General features: G+C 38.2%; 1 protein-coding gene across 2 annotated transcripts in view; it reads left to right on the forward strand.

The window, feature by feature from the left end:
- Gpdh1 (Glycerol-3-phosphate dehydrogenase 1) overlaps positions 1-22,764 on the forward strand; it is a 152,282-nt gene that overhangs the window by 13,006 nt on the left and 116,512 nt on the right. For both annotated transcript variants that reach the window (XM_067156010.2, XM_067156009.2), the window contains exons 2-5: positions 4,422-4,599; positions 7,966-8,106; positions 8,194-8,335; positions 14,998-15,110. In XM_067156010.2, the coding sequence (XP_067012111.2) occupies positions 4,422-4,599; positions 7,966-8,106; positions 8,194-8,335; positions 14,998-15,110 (574 nt within the window). The remainder of the gene's footprint in view (positions 1-4,421; positions 4,600-7,965; positions 8,107-8,193; positions 8,336-14,997; positions 15,111-22,764) is intronic.

Genomic DNA, 22,764 nt, shown 5'->3' on the forward strand with positions numbered 1-22,764 from the left:
TGTGTGGTGAGTGTTCCGTCAGTGTCGGTTGTGGAGTTGGAGAGCATTAGCGCTGGCTGTCATTGGGGTTATTGGGTGTGATTACTGTTGAGTGGTCAGCGTGTACTGGTGTAGTAGTGAGTGGCGTTATAATGTTGGAGAAGTATTGGAGAGAAGTGCTGGTTAGTAATGTAGTCTTTGTTTAGAGATGCATTAGGAGTAGTTCAGTATGTGGAGCAGCCACATTGAGTGAGAGTTAATTGAATTGACTGAGTTAACTTTCCAAGTCATTGGATTTTCCCTGGGGTTGAGCCATGTGACTGGTGAGCTGTCACTCAGAATTATCACTGTCTTAGATAATACCGGCGAGCTGGACTACTTGCTGTTGTAAATTGTCAGCAGCTAACGAACTGTTGTTGTTCATTCTTAAGTACAATTTTGTGTGTACTAATTGAGTCATCTGCATTAAATTAGTTCAATTGTAATTGAGAAAATTTTCCACCTTTTATCCCATTTTAAAATATTTTATTATTGTTTTTCTATATCTAGGACAAATACACAATATGATTACACTTAGGGCATGTTTTATCTCTTGTTTGAGACATCTTCGAGTATAATAACGGTGTATCTCTAAAAAAGAAAAGGACAATGGACTAGTTTAAAATAAATCTAGAACTACTTTAAAAGATTTTTAAAAACGAACGAGCTAGTTGGCCGTGCGGTTATGGGTGCACAATTGTAAGTTTGCATTCAGGAGATAGTTGGTTTGAACCCCACTGTCAGCAGCCCCGAAGATGGTTTTTCATAGTTTCCCATTTTCACACCATGCAAAACTAATTAAGGCCATGGCTGCTTCCTTCCTACTCCCGGCTCTTTCTTATCCCATTGTTGCCGTAAGATCTATCTTTGCCGGTGCAATGTAAAGTAACTTGTGTAAAAAAAAAAAAAAAAATTAAAAATATGTCACTATGTTTATCTGATATTAGGGTCTTTGTCTCCTTAAAATTAGATGCTATCTTACTGTTGTTATATTTTGATGGAATTTTCATCTTAATTTAGTTAAAATCTTCTTTGATTTGTTTACTGGTGTTTGATGTTAATAGTAAAAGGAACTCTTGGCTGGGGAAACTCCTCTCACCCGCAGCTGAGGTATGGAACGGATGTATTGTCTGTTGGCCAATGAGATGTTAATTTTGTATTTAGGAGTCTAGAAGGTAAAAGAAGAAAAGATTTAGTTTTACTTTGAAGAAATTATGCTATTACTGTATGGGAATGTTAAAATATTAAATAATCTTCTTACATGTTTTTTTAATCTATTTCTGTGTTTTAAACACTGGTAGGGCACATAGTAATGGTTTATTAGAATAAAATAATAATAATAGTAGTAGTAATAGTAATTATAAACAAATAATAGATAATTATACAATATTGTAACATTATGCGGGAAAAATAAACATCCAACTGGTAGCATTTACGGTACTCTGGGGTTTATTGACATAAGTAATAATTGCTCACACAACTACAGGCACAAAATTACACCAGTTTGCGCTCTCTTTGATTTCACTGCTCAGTACACTAAGGCTAGTTATTCACTCAGACTTACAAACTAGAACAATCTCACTACGCACTCTTAACAGCTGTCACTTAGACCAGAGGGCAGTTCACAGTTACGGTATGCTCGCTGTACACTATCTTGATCAAACATTTCACAGGTTGTGCGTGCACAACACAGTCTGTACACTCACAGTGGTCTTTGTTCACTGTTCCTCGTTGCTCAGCTGTACTGTCCTGCACTTGCTGCCAGTTCACACACACAGCACAAACGGTACTTAGACGTCACTATCCACAATAATTGAATAAATAAATAAATACAGTTATATATTTTATGCTGGGCATCCAGTCTAAAAATTTGCTACAAAGATTAATTTCACCTCATACCCGACCCCGTAGAAAAATAGGCTAAGAGTTGGGACATACATACATTTTACACTCGGCTGCTACTGTTAGCTTGTACTGCATGTACATTCATTTCACACCACTGTTTCAGGAGAGACTGTATTTGTAGTACAGCTTAGGCATATCTAGAGTTTAAAAGCGAGCACTCCCTTACACGGGCAGCAATCGGCCAGGTGATGAGTGAATGAAGGTCACATCCGAACGTGAGCAACTACACGTGAAGAGAGTTTTTAAAAAAAAACGATCTCCGATATCTTTATTTATACATCGTTGTCTTGAAAGCTCTCTGAACTCCTTCATGCTGAAAAGTTTCTGGTTGGGCAAAGCATCTCATGTTAAATAATTTTTAACCTTTTAAGTGCTGAGTTACCAGTTGATTGTTTGGTACCTCAGTGCTGACTTTTTCCATTCATATGTTAAAATTTCTTGTAGAAGCCTCAATTTTTAACTTATCAGTGGGGTGATTAGCTTAAAATGTTTATAACTGTTGGTTTTTATAAATCTAAATGCAAATGGAAAATTCTACCCTTATGTTCAGTGTTATTTTGAAAGAAAGAAAACCAACTTACACATTTTGTTCCCACATGTACATCATTCTTTTACAAAGTAAATAGCCCAAAATAAAATTATTTCCTAAAATCTGTAGGCAACTACTACATGTAACTCCTTACAAGTACATAAGGTTATATTTTAAAATGCTTTCTGAACCTGGATTGTGGTGAGAACTCGATGTTTTCCACCAGTTGTTTGTGATACCGATTTGTTTCATCAACAACCAGCTGCACCAACTCCACTGGCAAAAACGTTTTTAAAAAGTCAATGATTTTGAGGCTGTCATCAAACACTACTTGGCTCCCAGAGTCTGTCACAGTTACTTGAAAGTCTGGTGGAGGAAAGTCATCCATCCACCAAGAAAATAGTGATGAAATACCAATATGATGGTCCGTTATTGGACATTATAAATTTTCCAGCCAACTCATTCTTGGTTGCCTGCGTTTCGCCCTCGTGTGCTAAGTTACTCATTTGGGACAAATATTTTAGGTTCCGTATGGGAATCAACATCTATATCATAGTGATGAAATAGCTTTTGAACTCGCTGTGTTTTTCTTCTTTCGTTTAGGAGGTGGTTCTGTTTCTTTCTCACTTACAATATTTTCATCACTCTGTATCGCTCTCACTTTCAAAATCGCTCAACAATTCATTAAAATCATCTTCATCACTTTCCACCGTGGTTAATAACTGAAAGATTCTTTGATCTGAAATAATATTGCTGTGAGAGAAACTAGCTTGTTGTTCGCCATGCATGTTTACATCACAGATGGACTCCACAGATGTCTACAAAAAGCTCTTTCAGTTACTTCCCGAAACTATAAGCCGTGATCAATTAGTTCTACACCATGCCCAACAGATGGCAGAACATACCAGAGATCAAATCGGTACTTGAAGAGTGAAAAAAACTTAAATGTTTATAAATATAATTATAATAGGAAATAAAATGTATAGACAATAATAGAAAATAGGAAATAATACTAAATACAGTTATATATTTTATGCTCGGCATCCAGTCTAAAAACTTGCTACGTAGATTAATTTCACTTCATACCCGACCCCGTAGAAAAATAGGGCTACGCGTTGGGATGTACATGCATTTTACACTCGGCTGCTACTGTTAGCTTATACTGCATGTATGTTCATTTCACATCACTGTTTCAGGAGAGACTGAAAAGAGTGGGAGAAGTGAAGCGCATGATATCCGTAATCCAAAATAGGAAGAAAAATTGGATAGGGCATAATCTAAGACACAACACTTTACTACAAATAGCAATTGAAGGGATGATAAAAGGAAAACGAGGAAGGGGAAGGAGACGATACCAGTTATTAGACAGCATTAGAAAAAGAAAGGAAGATTATGCAGAAGTGAAGAAAAGGGCACAAGATCGAGAGATATGGAGGTCACAGCCATGACAGGACCTGCCGGATGGAAGAACAACCTATGATGATGATGATGTATTTGTAGTACAGCTTATGATACGGTATTGCTATTTACTACTGAGCAATTAAAAAGAAAATGAAAGCCAGCACATGCTGGCTGGATGACAAACCAGCTTTGCTTTCCCTCAGATGTGATGCAAAAAGGAATAGTTGTAGGTATATCCTCTTCAAGCAAATTAATTTTGATATTAAAATTGCCTAAGCAAGTACTTCAAAGTCAGAGAAACAATGGTAGAGACATTGTTTTGTTATTGTGTAGAATGTGAAGGCATTAATTGAATTAAACTACATTGTAATGTAGTAGTTGGAGTAATAAACAAAACTCTGTGCACTTTTAAAAACTTGTTTAGTACCAGTATATTCAAATTTGTTACTTGTACCTAAACTATGGGGCTCATGTAAATGGTGTGCATACAGTTTGATGTCAAAACTGCCAGTTATATTGAAATTGATGTAAAGTGTTTTTTTGATTCTAATGTTTTTTATCTCAACAGGGGATCCGCTATTGCAAAAATTGTTGGCTACAATGCTAAGAGACATGACACCCTCCACGAAACTGTTACAATGTACGTGTATGAAGAAATGATTGATGGAAAGAAGTTGACTGAAATCATCAATGAAACTCATGAAAATGTGAAATATCTCCCTGGCCACAAGTTGCCACCCAATGTGGTAAGCTTAGATAACAATAGTTGCACTATATGTAATTGTTTCACAAGGTGTTCTTTTCTCCAAACGGTACTTATAAATTTGTAACCTTTAAGTTGAACATCTCACCTCCTCTTTCTCTTCTGTTTGATGACCATGGAATAAAGACTAGTGGTATGAAAAAAAGTTATTCTGGTTCAGTGAAACTTGTATAAAGCTTTTCAAGTCTTTTATTTAGAGTATTCTATGATGTCACCTTGACTGCATGTTTAATATTAGTTATTGGTTAAGTTTGAAAAGAAGAGGTGAAATTTCTCGAGTTGATTTATTATATGATGATTTATTCAGTAAAACATTTATTATAATAATCTACACATAATATTTGAGTAGATTGTGGGTAAAACACTCATTTGAATGTAAAGAAAAATTGATAAGAAAGTGATTAGAAGAATGACAGATATAGAAAACGGTTAAGAGGTTAAATGTCGCACCTGCCGGGTTGAGTATCTCAGGCGGTAGAGCAGTGGCCTTCTGAGCCCAACTTGTCAGATTTGATCCTGGCTCAGCCTGGTGGTATTTGAAGGGGCTCAAATACATTAGCCTCCTGTTGGTAGGTTTACTGGCACGTATAAGAAATTCTGACCTCTGCATCTCTGAAAACCATAAAAATGTAGTTAGTGGGACGTAAAGCCCATAACATTATTATTGTTACACCAACACTGATAGACGTTGGCGACACTGGGAGAGTGCTGGTGGCATTCATTTTTTTTAAAGAGGAAGTACAACTGGGCAACTTAACAACTAATCAGGGGGGGAATGTGGAAAAACTCTGACCCTTCAGTGAATGAGGGTATAGGCAAGAGAAAGGGAAGGGCATGAAATTTGAAGATATCCTACATCTCGCAGACTTAATACTATCAGGGTGATTGGGATGGGAGAGTGCTGGAACTAGGAGGATAGTGGTCATTGCCTTAAATGAATTTCAACTCTGACATTTGCCTGGTATGGAAATGAAAAATAAAGAAAGATCATCTTCAGAGCTGCCAAAAGCAGGGTTCAAACAAACCACCATCATTTCATCTTTGCTACAAGAACTGCAGAATGCTTCTTGTGCCATTCTCAAATGTGTCATTGGAAACGTCACCAAAAAAAGAGCTCTCCGTTGCAGCATGGACACTCTTTCAGGTAGGAATTTTGATCTACTTTACTCTTGTAGAAGTTATTGGAAATGTTATACTCAGTCCCTGTGATCTAGCTATATTCTAGACACTAGGTCATGTGACTTTCTTAATGTGTTTAAAAATAGTTACCTTTATAAGTGTTGTTCCAAGAATACTCTTTGTCCTTCATCCAACTAGTTGTACTGTATTCATTGAGTGTTAAATGCCTACAAGTAGTAAGCTTTACATTGTATTTAATAATAAAATTGATGATGATTATGATGATAAATTGTTTTGTTCCTAAGACTGAAAGATGAAAATAATCTGAGTGCCAAAAGGGTGAGGGATTTAGATTTAATGCTGAATGATCATGCATATTTGGAATTTTTTCTTAGAATTAGTCTTCTAATTGTAGACCATTTAGTTGCTAGTCTGTAAAAGGTTTCAGACTCTTCTCTGCTTGCTGGCTCACATACTGAAGGTCAACATTCACAGCTGTTACATAACTTGGCTGTTGTTTCATTAAATTAGCTCTGAAATAATCTGCAATTCAGATTTAATGGCCACTTTGTTCTTGTTGTGCTGATAAGTACTTCACTACTACAATTCTCTCTCTTGATGCCCTTTCCTGGAGGATGTTTGCCCAGTTGTACTTCCTCTGAAAACAATAATCACCACCACTACCACTGATGCCTTTTCCACTGGTGACCTGATCATTTCTCATACTTAGGTCAAACTGCACCAGAGTTTACTTGCTTTGTGGTGGCTAATTTCTTCAGCTCTTTTACCAGCCATTTATACAGGGTCATCTGAGTGTTAGGTCATCAGCCCAGAGGCTGGTGTTGGATTCTCAATAGTACCACCAGAGGTTATAATATGGTCATGGGAAACCAAAAAAAAAAAAAGTTACATCAAGATGAGGCTTACTAGGGAAGAAGAGGGCTACCTGTTTTTGACCTACTTTTCAGAACTTCTGAGGCTAGATTAAAAAATTGTGCACATTTTCTTTGCAAAATATTTAATGAGTTGGAAATACAAAAGGATGTGCACAAAAAACTATAGGTTTTACCTATTTTTTAAGATGGTGATCGAGTATATCCATGCTGTACTGCTCAGGTTTTGCACAAAGAGTCCAGACCTTGCACTATCTAACTTTCATCTCTTTGGACCACTGACAACTCTCTTTATTTTTCCTTCTCATTAAATATTTTGTTAAAGATGTGCATTACTCTTCGATTTGCCCTTGTTTTAAAAATGTTATTGTTCTCAATACCTGTGATCTGGAAGAAGGAAATAGTAAAAAGAGTAAAGAGGTGGTATATAGGATGTATTACTACATTCTGACATGCTACAGAGACCTGAACACTGACGATAAGACAGTAAATTCCAGGCCAGTGAGATTATATATTTTTTTGCTAGTGGTTTTATGTCGCACCGACACAGATAGATCTTATGATGACGATGGGATAGGAAAGGCCTAGGAGTTGGGAGGTAGCGGCCATAGCCTTAATTAAGGTACAGCCCCAGCATTTGCCTAGTGTGAAAATGGGAAACCACGGAAAACCATCTTCAGGGCTGCCGACAGTGGGATTCGAGCCTACTATCTCCCAGATGCAAGCTCACAGCCGCGCGCCCCTCAGCCAAACTGTCACAAGTAGTGCAATCTACTGTCACAGACTGTAGCAGGATGATTATTACCTGATAAAAAAATATTATAAGCCAGTAATTAAAATGTAAAATATTTGTGCACTTGCCTCTTCATATATAGTTACAAATATAATCACTCACTATTTTACTCTTCCTTATTTTAAAGGTAAATACTAGTATACTACCTACTTACCTAAGCTCATATGTGTTAATCTGAGAGAATTTGCCTGTCATATTTGACCTTAGATCAAGGTGTTGTGAAGATATTGGATTAATTTTTATAAACCAAAATTCTAACTTTGGCTTGACTGAAGTTTAATATCATTGCTTGAACTCTGACTTTAATGCAATGGATTCTAACTGTATCAAGTTATATGACATTTATGTTTTTCTGTGAAGGATAGTAGAGTAGTATTCAATGATACATTAATGAGGAGGAATGTGTACTTAGACTGTAGTGTGCAACTGTGATTCCTTTCATTTGAACTACTGATTCGTTTAATAAAGTACCGTAGGGTACTTTAAAATGAACTCTGGTTTTATGCTTGTGTTTCTGGTTTATCATAATTATGTTGTGTCCCAGATTGCTGTACCAGATTTGGTCGATGCTGCAAAGGATGCTGACATTCTCATCTTTGTTGTTCCCCATCAGTTTATACGTAAAATCTGTGCAACGTTACTTGGCAAAATCAAGCCCACAGCAGTCGGGCTTTCCCTCATTAAGGTAAGTGTTTACTTCTTAGCAGGCTCTTCTATTCTGTTGCATTCAATACTGGAAATGATGGCTTATATATTTCATTGTTTACGACAGGGTTTCGAACATCAAGAAGACGGGGGTATTGATCTCATCTCTCATGTCATCCATAAGCACCTGAAAATCCAAGTTAGTGTGCTGATGGGTGCTAACCTTGCCGGCGAGGTTGCAGAAGGAAAATTTTGCGAGACCACGATTGGTAATTTTGCTAATAATGCTAGTATTTCTGTTGCCTTTTTTATTATTTATTGCATCTTTCACATACGAGGGGGGGGGGGTCAAATATAAACGGGATTTTATTTTTTATTTAAAATCATTTATTGAAAAACACGAGGCAATTACAATTTATTTTTCCACATAGTTTCCTGCTTTTGAAATGCATTTTTCCCAGTGTATGGGCAGCTTTTTGAGATGCCCTCATCATAAAAAGAACAGGGTCGTGTCACCAGCCAACTGCGTACAAAGTCTTCCACACTCTCATCTTCAAATCGTTGCCCTCCTAGAGCTTCTTTAAGCAGTCCGAACAAATGAAAATCGCAGGACGATAAGTCTGGGCTGTAAGGAGGATGATCAAGTGTAGTCCAGTGCGTCTCCTGCAGCTGGGAGACAGAGCTACAGTATGGGGCCATGCATTGTCGAATCGGTTGGTCTCTTCTTTTGTGGTGATATACAACCCTCGCCTTGTTCAACAGTTTGCAGTAGTAAGCAGCATGATTGTGCGTTGCTCATGTAAAAAAATCAATCGGCAAAATGCTTCGCCGATCAAAAAAAAAACTGTTGCAAGGAACCTGCCAGCTGACAGTAGTCATGGCTTTCACTGGTGCTGCCTCCCCTTTCCTCCGCCACTCCTTGCAAATTTTCACTGCCGTAACTCCTTCACGAGCAAGGAATTTTATAATTATGCGTTGTGCAGTGGAGAGGTGCACCTGTTGCTCCGACATCGTGAGCGTTAATGACGAAACGGGGGTAAATATCTAACAGCACGCTCTCCCCACTGCTAACAGTCCCGCCTAAGAATAGCAGAAGCACAGGGCCAGTCCTACCAACTTTTGATGTTCAGAAACAAAATTCCCGTTTATATTTGATCGACCTTCGTAGTTTGTTGTTTCTTGGCCCTTGTAACCTGCCTTGGCATTCTTTAACACCAATTCCTTCTTCTTCCACAAACCATTCGTTGGGGTCATTAATACTTAATGAACGTTAATGTATTAAGTCATACATTCTTTGTGATAGCACATCTTGTTATACACTTTTTAAATAATCTACCTTTGCTCAAAATCTTCACAATATAGACATCGCACTTATTCCAATTTTCATACAGCATTAGATCTTTGCCTGTTGCCCTAATCCTGCAGTTCCCTTTTATTTGGACCTAGCAACCCACCCCATATTCACATGGGAGCAATTTTGAATTTATAATGATAGCCCTGGTAAGATTTTAATGTAGACAGTGTTATTTTCCTCCTGATGTATGTACTGTACATAGCTCAGCGTAATGTTTTTCCAAGGCCCTTTGGGCTGCCTCTTAACTCACTCCTTTCTCCCCATGCAATATTTAAACCATTCCTGCGCTCTTACTAAGAAGATGGTAACTCCTAGACCGTTCATGCAAACTATATACTCTAAAAGGTATTTTTATCTTTAAAAGTTTGAAGTGAATAAACAACTCATTTTGATTAGGATTAAATGATTAATTTCAAAACCTAGTTTTAAGGTTGAGCTTTTGTTGCAAACTACCATATGTACGCGAATAATCATGCACTCTGATTTGAGGAGATATGCTTTTAATAAAATGGGCTAAATTAGTGTTTAATTTACAAGAAATGAATTCTATATACTCCAAAGCTCAATAAAATATATTCGTCTGTTAAAAAACGCATCATAATTTTCTCATGGTGTTGGCAACCCGCTATATCACAATTGTCATGCGGTTTGCTTCCCTTCTCTTAACTTTGTAATCGGCTAGTTTCGCCTATGTGCTGTAATGAATATGTTTATGGTATTAGCTGTATAGAAATGTGTTGTGTAAAATATCCTGTGATTACTATTTGTTTCGTGAAGTCACATTTTGGTTTTTCACCAGTTGCTAATACAACTTTCTCTGACATTACTTTCTTCTTGCTGTGCAGTTTCCAATGTCCGCTGCATCTCAGAAGCCCTAAGCTGTTCTTTAGCCATGAACAAGTGATTACAAAACTTGCAGCCATACTTAATGCGTGGTTCACACTTCACTTCTAACGCAATGCCGATGCCACACAGACCAAGGCCGGACAGTACAATAGTATAACAGGATGCATTGTTTGAGGTGAATCGGTACCAACCTTATTTCAATTGATGGTATAGGAAATGGTTGTACAATTATTCACCTACTCAATACAACTACAATTTACGTGCAGTTTTTAAAAATGCAAAAATCGTTACTAGTTAGTAGGGCACGAGGAGAGTTGGCCATGCAGTTAGGGGCGTGCAGTTGTGAGCTTGCATCCGGAAGATAGTAGGTTCGAACCCCACTGTCGGCAGCCCTGAAAATGGTTTTCCGTGGTTTCCCATTTTCACACCAGACAAATGCTGGGGCTGTACCTTAATTAAGGCCATGGCCGCTTCCTTCCCGTTACTAGGCCTTTCCTGTCCCATTGGCTCCATATGACCTATCTGTGTCAGTGCGACGTAAAGCAAATAGCAAAAAAAAAGATAGTAGGGCAAGTTTCAACCTCCTTGATCCATCTTGAGTTACATTAAATGGTTACAATGAGATTAAATGTACATTTTTCTAAAATGTTTTGAGGGCTGTAAATATAGTCGTGGCAATGAAGTCCAGACACTTGCAGGAGATCAGGCTGATGTAGATGTTGATTCCCATAGGGAACCTGCAATATTTGTCCCGAATGAATAAATTTATAATACCAATATAAATGGTCCATTATTGGACATTATAAATTTTCCAGCTAACTCATTCCTGGTTGCCAGTATTTTGCCCCAGTGTGCTAAGTTGGGCTCATCAGTTGGTAAATAGCGCACCCACCAAGATGCATGGCTAGAGCATACCATGGAGGCCATTGCATAGGCTACTTGGAGCCACCGGCAGTGCCAATGCACTATGAGAGACTTTGTCTCATAACCAAAAATTGATGCCTGCCTGGCCATCAAATGCAACCGTGGGATTGGGAGGTCTTAGAACACCAGACATGAGTCCTTGTGACTTTGACCTGTTTCCAGAGTTGAAGGAAACCCTCTGGGGCTACCGATTTTCCAAGGTGGCCTCTGTACTCTGTGCAGTAGGGCACTCCGTCGCTGTCATCAACAGAAAATGCCTTGCCAACGGTCCCCTATATTTGGCAAGAGGTAATAGACTTTGCAGGTGGCTACATTGAAGGGATGCAATGCAGTTGTACTTGTTAGTTCATTAAGTATTGCGTTCAGTCAATATTGCCACTACTTTATTTACGGGCCTCGTGTATCAGATTCTTGCGTGATAAAATGTTCATATATAGTACAATGTATTTAAATGTCCGGCTCCATGGCTAAATGGTTAGCGTGCTGGCCTTTGGTCACAGGGGTCCCGGCAGGGTCGGGAATTTTAACCATAATTGATTAATTTCGCTGACACGGGGACTGGGTGTATGTGTCGTCTTCTTCATCATTTCATCCTCATCACGACGCGCAGGTCACCTACGGGAGTCAAATCGAAAGACCTGCATCTGGCAAGCCGAACTTGTCCTCGGACACTCCCGGCACTAAAAGCCATCCACCATTTCATTTTCATGTGTTAAAATATTTCTTTTTAAAGCATCTTGAGAATTGAGTCATAATGTCATAAACTTAAAACAGCAGAATATTTAAACTGGATTTGTTGGGTTTTTTAATGTTAATAAACGTCCAGCCCCGCGGTGTAGGGGACAACCCGTCCACCTGTCACCTGGCGGCCCCGGGTTTGATTCCCGGCCGGGTCAGGGTTTTTTAATTGTAATGATTAATATCTGCGGACTGGGTGTTTGTGACATCCTTAATCTTCCTTTCCTCATACACAACATTCCACACTACCACCATTCCAATTACACGTACGTTCATACAGTAAGGTGCCAGTAGGAGCAAAAGATCCACATGGGTCAACGCCCCAAACACAGCATTTTTTTTTTAAAGTGAAAAATTCATAATGTATTGTATAAACATAGGAAATTGTATATCCTTTACATAATAAATATTGTCAAACATCTAGAATTAAAACCAGCTTGTGAAGTTCTGTATTGTGGATAGAAGCTTGTGAGCTCAGCTGGCAGTTAAACATAGCTGATGGAGAATATTTTTACACCTTTGTAAGTCATGCTTCTGTCACTGATCATTTCAAATTTCAGCGTTTTCTGTTTTTGAACTTTTTATCACATAAGAATGTGCCCAATGTCCTACTAACTATCTAACAAATTTTTCAATTTAAATAAATTGTAGTTTACTAGGTGGACAACTATATTTGTATTTTCTATACCATTGCAAATTGTCAGTTCAGACTTTAGATGAACTTATTTCAATTAATGCTCGCACCCAAATTCAATAAAGTCCAAAAAAATTCTAGACTGAGTATTCGCGTATATATGGTATAATATAGAAATGCTTATTGAGAGCTGCCTTTTACATGTAGGTATATACTATCAGGACTTTTTTGTAGAACAAATTCTTCCACAGATACTTGGGGTCTTATTGTCTTGGCAGGGTTACCTGATACGGAGTGGAGTAGACCATACAGGCAGCAATTCGACCCTTTGTGTTTGGCAGCAGTAAATAACTGGACTCTCTAAAAGGGCTTGCATCACCGGGCAGAGGAGCCCCTTGCCTGATTTGGGGTGGCTTCTTTGAATAAAATGCCTTTGTATGTGACAATCCCACCATAATAATAGCATATATGAAACATGAATGAGCTAAGGAATATCCCACAATCGATGTGCATCTCTTGTCTCCAATGAGGTGTGAGAATTGTATGGAGGCCTATGATTCACTGCCTGGCCCAAGAACTTCCTGGATAGGAGTTACAGAAGAAGAATAAGAAGAAATGTAGGGATTGTCATGGACAGTTTAGGTAGCATACGCCAAGAAAATATTCGGATGGCCTTTTTCTCTTAGATTTCTTTAACTAAAATCTCCACTACTCTGCTCTCCTTTGTTGTAGGTTTCATACACCTAAACTTTACGAAAATTCTTTTTGTGGTTCTCCAGATCAACCAGATACCTATCAGGTATTTTATTTCATGGTATGTGTACAGTTACTCTTATAAGAAAAAAATAGGCTTTAGTCACTCATGGTCAGTTGGAACTACTGCTTCTGCCATACATTTCACCTTATCTTTGAAAAAGAACTCTATACCAAACACAAAACAACTATAAACATGGGCTCATCCAGTAACGTGCTTCCTGCTGAGTCCTGTTGCTGCCTTAACAAACTGGTGACAGAAAGAGAAATTCGACACGGATCTACGCTTGCAATGTACACACAACGTTCTCCTTGAATACAGTGCACTCCAAATTGAAACACAAGTGTGATAAAGCCCTAATCCTACAATTATCCATGCTTACAGCAAAGTTCACAAATGGGTATTATTTACGATATGAGGCGGGTATAAAGCAATGTCTCCTGGAAGATGGCATACAAAATCTATTTGTGAATGCAATACTGAACCCATGTGAGACTGTTATTATTTGATAAGATGCAATCTATGCCACATGCTATTCTGAGTAAATTTCCAGTGGCATCTTTATAACGTAAAATAAATGCATAAATGAATTCACTGGAGCCAGTTCTTGTTAATCAGGTCAACTCATATTAACACTATTGGTATAGGACTGCACTGTATTTTCTAAAAAAAATACAAAAAACATTACCCTATCAACTGAAAAGTCGAAACCCCCCTACATTATGCTAGGATTCTTTCCTTCTTCATCCTTCCTTTCGTCTTCCATCATCACTCGTGTCGGAGTCAGAATCACTGTCCCTAAGATTTATTTCCAGTTCCTGAATTGTTTTGTCCCTAGCCAGTTCTCTGTGAAAATCCCTTTCTTGTACTTTTAGTGCATAATTGCATGCATATTTTAATTGTTTTCAGTTCAGAAAGATCCAATCCCTGGCCATCACCATTTCTCTTTCACTTTGCCACTGATTTTCCATCCTCTCTCATACTGAAGATGTAGTCTAATGTTGATCTTCCTTTTCTAAAGTCATACTGTATTGTACTACTTCTACTAGTAATTGTCCTCAACCCTTCTTCTCATTCTTCTTTCTTGTGACCTTTCAAATATTTTTTCTACTTGTGATTGAGCGTACTTCCTTGATAATTATCTTCTTGTACCCTTCTTAAATATTGCTGTTAATACTGTGATATTTAAGTCTCCTGGCACAGATTTTTCTTTCCAGATGCATCTAAATAGTCTATACAGCCAGTGTAGACCAACCATTTCTCCAGCTTTTATCATTTCCACCCATAATTCATTAATTCCATCTGCTTCTCCTACTTTTCTTTGTTTGACTGGAGTTTCCACCTGTTCAATCAAGATCATTCTTGGCTTCTTTCTTCTGTTCCTATATTAATCTTGTCTAAACCTCTTCTCACATTCATAAGTTAATCAAAATAGTCTTTCTGTCTTTTCCTTATCTCCCCTCCTTCCAGCTTTATATAGATTCTTTCTTACAAGTCCACATAATATCTTTTTACCATTGTTTGCATCCTTTTCCAACTTCTTCACCCCAAATTGCATTTAAATATTGTTCATCCGTGACAAAATTGTGTGTACTTGTTAAGTCAATGAAGTGGAACAATGAGAGAATACACATGTAAATAAAAAAAGCATTCAAAGAGATTTGTATATGTGTTTGTTCAGGATGCAAGGACAAGGAATTGGCACCAATATTGCGAGATTTAATTCAGACAGAGAACTTTCGTGTTGTTGTCGTCGATGATGTTGATACTGTTGAAGTCTGCGGTGCCCTCAAGGTATCATCACAATTGTTTTATTTTTCAGTGTTGCATGTTGGGTATTGCTTTACAAAACAGAGGGATATCCCTGCTAACTTATAAGGTAGAACTTGTTTTAACATTATTGTACTGAGTGTTGCATGCTTTGTGTTTTGGTTCAGGATGCAAGGATAAGCGCTTGGCTTCTATTTTACGTGATGTGATGGAAACTATAAACTTCAAAGTTGCTATCATTGACGATGTAGATGCTGTCGAACTTTGTGGTGCTTTGAAGGTGTGTTTAATTCCTACTTAAGTAGTTTTGATTTCCTAATCTAATTTTTGTGAACCTGCTTTTATACCATATTTACTAGTGTATTAGACCACCCTGGCTTTTCGAGACAAAGAAAATGAAAAATAAATCTCTCATGCGAGACACACACCCCCCCCCCCCCCCCCCCCAAACGTAATTTGTCGGAAACCACGATTCTGTTTCGAAGCGGGTTCAAGCCTTATTGCAGCTCTGATGACATCACACAAATTTGTGAATAGTTTTGTGCATACGACCCGCACAATGAATACACATGTTAAAGTCATGCGGTACCTCTGTGTTTCATAGTTAAGAATGTCCACCTCCATAGCGTAGGCCTGCTGCAGCTCTGATGACATGCACAAATAAGTGAATAGTTTTGTGTCCGACCCGCACACTGCAAGCGTGCATCAGTCATGCTATATGTCTGTGTTTTATAGTTTTAAATGTCTGCCAGAAAAATAGTTAGCACAATTAGCTGCCGTTCTCGGGGGCCTGAGTTTGATTCCCCGTAGCGTACTGCCAGAAATTTAAGAATTGCAGGAAGGATGATGTGTCGTAAAAATTGTCCATACAGCTCTCCTCCATTGGGGGTGTGTCTAAAACGAGCCGCACTACCTTGGGATGAGAAAAAGTTTACTTTAGTTAAGAAATATTTGTGGTTGTTGCTTAAATATAGCAGGCAAGATCATTAACAAAGTGATCCTTTAATATCTTGCAACTCGGGCCAATAAGATAATTTCTGGAGAGAAGTAAATAAAAAATAAATCTCAATCATAACTTGGTTTACTCACCAGTGTACCTAACAAATAATAATAATAATAATAATAATAATAATTTTATTCATTTTACATCACCACTAACTGCAATAGAAGTCCGCTATGGCGAGTACGGCATATAACGAGAACCCCGTTTTAACAATAACTTTTGTCCGTCCCTTCAAAATTCCTATATTAAACTGTATATTATCCTTCGGTTACAGCGAGAACTCTATCACTGACGCATCCGTTATTACGAGCGATTATGCACGCTCGATCTTTTCTGTTGCCGATATTTATGCACCCAGTCATTATACTGCATGCGATCGATCATCTTCGGTACCGTATCGTTATCTCGGTATGCCCACCAGTGAGCTCTCGTCGACATTCGAAGGCAATGTCGGAGTCAATTAGTAATACCCGTCGACTCCTCTTCCGCGAGGAAAATGAAAGAGAGAACATGTTTTCGTAATAAATGCGTAAATAACATGTCCGATAGCCGTTTTTAACTCGTTAAAGATAAACGCTGAATAAACGATTGGTTAATTTTAATGCTAAATACCGCAATTAAGTAAGAATGAGATAGGCCTACACCTCAAGATATGGCAGAGTGTGTCATTGATTACGAGGTTCGTTTATATTTTCTCGCGTCCGTTAAATTACGGAAAGGCTATCGTGCAAATTTATAGCGAGAAGGTTATAATTTCTCTACTTCCGCTTGAAGTGTGTTTTCATACATATAGTACAGATAAGTTAGGATATGTGACACTATTTGAATAACAAAACTGAAATGTTTGCCACAAAATGCGATCGATCATCTTTGGTACAGTATAGTTTTTGCGCTATGTGCATTTGCGAGCTCTCTCGTCAACATTCGAAGGCGATATTGGAGTTGATTAGTAATACCCGTCAACTGCTGTTCTCAAAAGGAAATTTGAAACGAAAGAGGATAAGACGTTTTCGTAATAAATGCGTAAATAACGTGGCCGATAGCAGTTGTTAAAAATAAAGGCTGAAGTAAATGATCTATCACTGATTTCAGAGGATAGTTTATATTTTCTCACGTCTAGTTAAATTTCGGAAAGCTATTTCCATGTCAATTTTTAGCGAGGAGGTTATCATTTCTCTACATGCGTTTCAAATAGGTTTCCATGATACATGTACGGTTAGGTGATGCCGTTTGGAAAAAAAAAAACTGAAATGTTTGCCACAGAAGCCTCTGGAGTGATACCGTATTTCTTCGAATCCAAGATAACGTTTTTTCCTCAGAATCTCGTGTGAAACATCAAGGATCGTTTTGCATTCGCCGCCTGATAGTAATGAACACCACTGGCAACTATCGCAGCAACCAAACCAGGCTGTTTCCTTTCACCCCCGCGCGTTGACAATAAACGACAGCCTCTTTATCATAGGCCTTTTCACTAGCCATGGCGACAGGTCGTACAGTGCCTATGTGTAACGTCACTGGATCTCGGAAAATAGTGAAGAGAAAATGACATTCTATTATCCTATACAAAAACGTTTCTCAAATCTGCAGTATGGCATCAAAACATGCGAGCCTTCGAATTCTTAGAAAGGCCACGGCTATCAGTAGCAGAGTTATAACGCGTCTGCTTTACCTGATGCTTAGTAAAATTAAGTTTTATAGACAGCAGGAATATTTTCGTGATGGAACAGGTGGAACAGGTATTGCCGGAAAATTTTCAATGGGTTCTCGTCGATGTTTTGATGCCAATTTTAAGTTAATGGCTATTAAACCCTCAGAAATGTATAATAATTGTGCAGCCGCAAGAAAATACGGCATAGGCCTAATTGAAGCCCATATGCGGCATTACCGTGAATACAAAGATAGCTTAAAAAATGCGTACTGCACAAGGACGCTTTAAAGAAATTGAAATTGTGAGGTATGTGCACAAAAATGCATGGGCGGAATTGCCATACCGGCGCAATAAACTCGTTCGTTGACTTTCAAAGTCCGCGATTAAAACCTATACATCGCTAGCCGCTGAAGTTGGCCGAATCTGGCAAGCAAGACGTGCGTGTAGCAGCAGTCAGTTATGTCTGATGCTGAGTGAAAGTACCGGTAACTGTTTTATAGTAAGCAAGAATATTTTCCTGGTGGATCGTCGTGTTTTAGAGACGCGTGGAATGTGTATTGCCGGCAAATTTTCAATGAGTTCCCTTCGATATTATGATGCCAATTTTAAGTTAATGGGTATTAAACCCGCTGAAATAAAGCCTAATTGTACAGCCGCAAAAAATACGGCATAACTGAAGCCAATGTTCGGCGTCTACAGTCTGAAAATGCGTACTGTATAAGAAAAGACATTCATATGATTTTACAAAGCACTTTTTAAGCCTGATAACATTTTTTTTTGAAGGAAAAAGTGGGAGCCGTCTTGGATTCGGAGAAATACTGTAATATATATTTTTCAGAATGAAATTAAACACACACTTTCACATAGTATCGGATTTCGAAAAACAACAAACAAGTAAGCTGCAGTGTGGATATTTTCTGCGAAAACTCAAATTTTGAACAAACTGATTGCCATTTCATACTGAATTTAATGTGTATGGGGGTTTTTCCCAACTTTTACAAAAAAATCGGATATAACGTCAATCTGCTATAGCGAGTAAATTTTTCGCCATTATAAATTCTCACTATAACGGACTTCTACTGTACTTTTACAATTTTCAGAGACACCAAACATTTTGTGCGTTAATAAAAAAAAATGGAGACAACGAACGTATGAAATTAAACATTATGATAATAAAATGCATTACCATCACAGCCGGAGGTATCCATAAATGGGGCAAGTTTCCTGTTATTTATTTTTATTCTTTCTGTCGTGAAACTTCTGGCACTATTCGGGCACTTGATAGCATATCTAACCTAAACAATGTGGTCTATCTTATCTCAATTACAGCTGTTTAGGTAAATCTTGATGTGATAAACATAGAGAACAAGCATGAAGTATACTTAAAAATGAAGGTCTGGCTTTCAACAGCCGCAGATATCTAAAGGAAGCTTCCATCCACTGTGTATTACATTCGGAAGTACAATTCGAAACATCTATAATGGTTATCAGTAGGTGGATTGGCACACTTTCTACAGCACAGCTTTATTCAGAAGGGGTAGCCTCTCTACGCATACTCCAACTGGGAATAACAGAGACCATCTCCAGAAACCATTTGCAAATAGATTCTCACTCTTTGGACTCTGTAGTCGGGAACAAAACTATTTTTAAAAGTTTCAAAAAGACATGATCTCGATTGCTCTCGGTGGCAGTGAATGGCAGTGAAGATGATGACGTTTGGAATGACAACATGCAGGGAAGTTGGCAGCACTAGACGACGATAATTCAAGTAAAATCAGTGATCAGGTTTACTGTGTGGTAGGCCTACTGTTCAACTGACAGAGACAAACGATTGGCCATCGAGTTATTTTGTATCAAAATTGAATAATATGATAATACGATATCCTTATCCCTTTTCTCTACGGGATCGAGTATGAAGTGAGACGAATCTTTGTAGCGAGGTTTTACGACCAGGTCCCCTTCCTGATGTCACTCTCATCAAAGGAGTTCATATGATGAAACGAATGATATGATATAAGAATAACTAAAACTGACTATATTTAATGTATATGTAGGCGTAAAAGTCATGTGTTCACCATTTATTCTCTTTTTAAATTTAGAACTACTGCCTTCCAATGAAAATAGCCGGTGAAACCCAGAATACATTCATAAGGTTGTTAAAGAATAGTGTAGATTGTTTAACCCAGGAAATTATGTGTTCACTGCACAAAACTTGAGGTTATTGCATATTGGACACCACACCACCCCACCCTTACTATTTTTTGATGTAAAAGTGGGAGAAAAGGGGTCTAATACAAGAGTAAATACGGTAATTTATAATCTGTGTTTGTCAGTAAAGTCCAAAACTATGTTGTATTTTGGGTGTTCCTTTCTCTTCTGGTGTTAATAACTCAGTGTCTTACATAATACCATAATTCTCTTTTTTTCCTTTGCTAAGCATTGTGAGCATTTAGAACTGTTTAAGTTAATGAGATACGGTAGTGGTTCGCAAGCTTTTGACTCATGTGACCCCCTTTCTTTGTTGACAAGCAAAACCACCACGTGAGTTCACATACTTAACTCGACTAATGACTCACTAACAACCCACCTAAACAACCTAAGACCGGCCTCACCATATTCCCCCTCTTCAGTCAGTTGCTGAGCAGCTGCCTCCTGTATAACCTGGTCCATTGGTTGCAACAGAGCTGTTACATTAGGTGGCAGAAATTTCACTCTGATACCACCACTGACCAACTCTTCTACTCCTGGATTTGGTGGCGGATTGTCAATGAACAAAATGACCTTCACTGGCAAACCTTTTTACCTTCGGCACGAAGTCTTCTTGTAACCAGTTTTTGAAATTTCCACTGTCCATCCTTGCTTTAATTTGGTATGTGTAAGAAACTGGCAACACAGATCAATTCACATTTTTAAGAGCATATGGATTTTTTTATTTCCCCCTTAACAGGAGAGGAAATGTATGTCCTCCAGATGCATTGGCGCATGCCATAATTGTAATGCAATCTTTACTTCTTTTATAACCCCTTGCCGATTCATCTAATTTAGACGCAGTTTCAATGGTGTTGTATGTCTGATCTGGTGTTAAGTTATCGGAGGAAATAATGTCCTGAAATTCCTTTATGAAACTGTCAGCAGCGACTTTATCCCCTGAAAAATTTTCACCAGTCGCTGAAAGCTGGCATATGCCATGACGAGCTTTCCACCTTTCGAACCAATCCTGACTAGCTGTGAAGTTAGGATCTCCATTCGCTAGCTTGCTGTTTAAACTAAGAGCCTTTTCTTGTAAAATCTGCCTTGAAATCTGAACACCGTGCTCTCTTTTTTCACTAAATCACATGAATAATGCATTAATCTAGAGATTTATTTCTAGCTTTCTTTACTGTGTCACGATTCTCTAAACTATCTTTCATCATCGTTTTAAAGCAAAAGTCTTCAATTTCTTTTCCATTTTTCTTCCAATCAGACACAGTTGAAGTCCTTACGCCATAGTCTACAGCAATATTTTTCAAAAGTTCTCCTTTGTCCAGCCTTTTTAATGCTTCTAACTTTTTGTACATGGAAACAACCACTTTCTTCAGTTTTGAAGCCATTTTATGCTCACTCAAACAATACTGCACAGGAAAATACTGTAACTGTGCAGCGTGGTGTTAACTTTCAGCTACTGATGTGGTCTCTCACAGACTACTGGATGCGATGACTCATTCCCTTCCTCTTTCATCGTCTTAAGCAATCACAGAGCAGGTCATTATTGAGCAACAATGTGAACCAGAGATAACATCTGCAGTAGCGGATGAGTGTCATAGATTCCATGTCAGCAGGACCATAATTTAAAAAATGATTGATGAAGTGACTAAACAGTGTTTACCGAGCGGCGTAGCTCTGCATGCTGAGGCATGTTAGTGGTGCGTTGCATTCAAAAGAGCGTGGGTTCGAATCCCACCTCGACCGTCCTGGGAATGACTTTCCGCGGTTTTCCATTCTCATTTCCGGGTGAATGCCGGGACGCTACCTTTGGTAGACTGTGGCCGAATTACTTCCAATTCTTTTCCTTAACTATCCTTGGTGGAAAACACACATTCAAGAAGAGTCGACCCCATAAAAGAAATATTGTACAAGTAAAAATAAATATTATTTTCGATCCGGATTAATGTTATATTTTTTCTCTCCTGTTAGATTTTTTCTCATGTACTACTATTTTATATGTACGTTTTATTTCTTGTACCTCAAGCTGAAGGTGTCCTTAACACAGGTCGAAACATGTCCTTAGGTATGTTTAGACAGGCCATTTAATTTAAGTGGTAGCATGAACAAGTGGATAATATATACGTAAATTCTTGTTAACAATTTATATATAGTGTACTTAAACCAGCATGCAAAACTTTTATTGAGCACTGCATATTGTGCAACTTTTATTATTTGCCGTTTTTTATACCGCTAATATTACAATAATAATTAAACTTATGTTTATATCCTATGACAGCTAATATTAACGGAATAATTTGATATGATATAGATGTTGATTCCCATAGGGAATCTGAAATATTTGTCCTGAATGAGCAAATTTATAATACCAATATAAATGGTCCGTTATTGGACATTATAAATTTTCCAGCTAGCTCATTCTTGGTTGCCAGCGTTTCGCCCTCATGTGCTAGGGTGGGCTCATCAGTTGGTACCTAGCACACTTACCAATACGCTGGCTAGTGCATACCGTGGAGGCCACTGCGTAGGCTAACTGGAGCCACCGGCAGTGCCAATGCACTAAGAGACTTCGTCTCATCACTAAAAATTGATGCCTGCTTGGCCATCAGATGATATAGATGTTGATTCCCATAGGGAATCTGAAATATTTGTCCTGAATGACATCTATATCATCTGATGGCCAAGCAGGCATCAATTTTTAGTGATGAGACAAAGTCTCTTAGTGCATTGGCACTGCCGGTGGCTCCAGTTAGCCTACGCAGTGGCCTCCACGGTATGCACTAGCCAGCGTATTGGTAAGTGTGCTAGGTACCAACTGATGAGCC

The sequence above is a fragment of the Anabrus simplex genome, chromosome 1, assembly GCF_040414725.1.
Source record: "Anabrus simplex isolate iqAnaSimp1 chromosome 1, ASM4041472v1, whole genome shotgun sequence".
NCBI classification, from domain to species: Eukaryota; Metazoa; Arthropoda; class Insecta; order Orthoptera; family Tettigoniidae; genus Anabrus; species Anabrus simplex.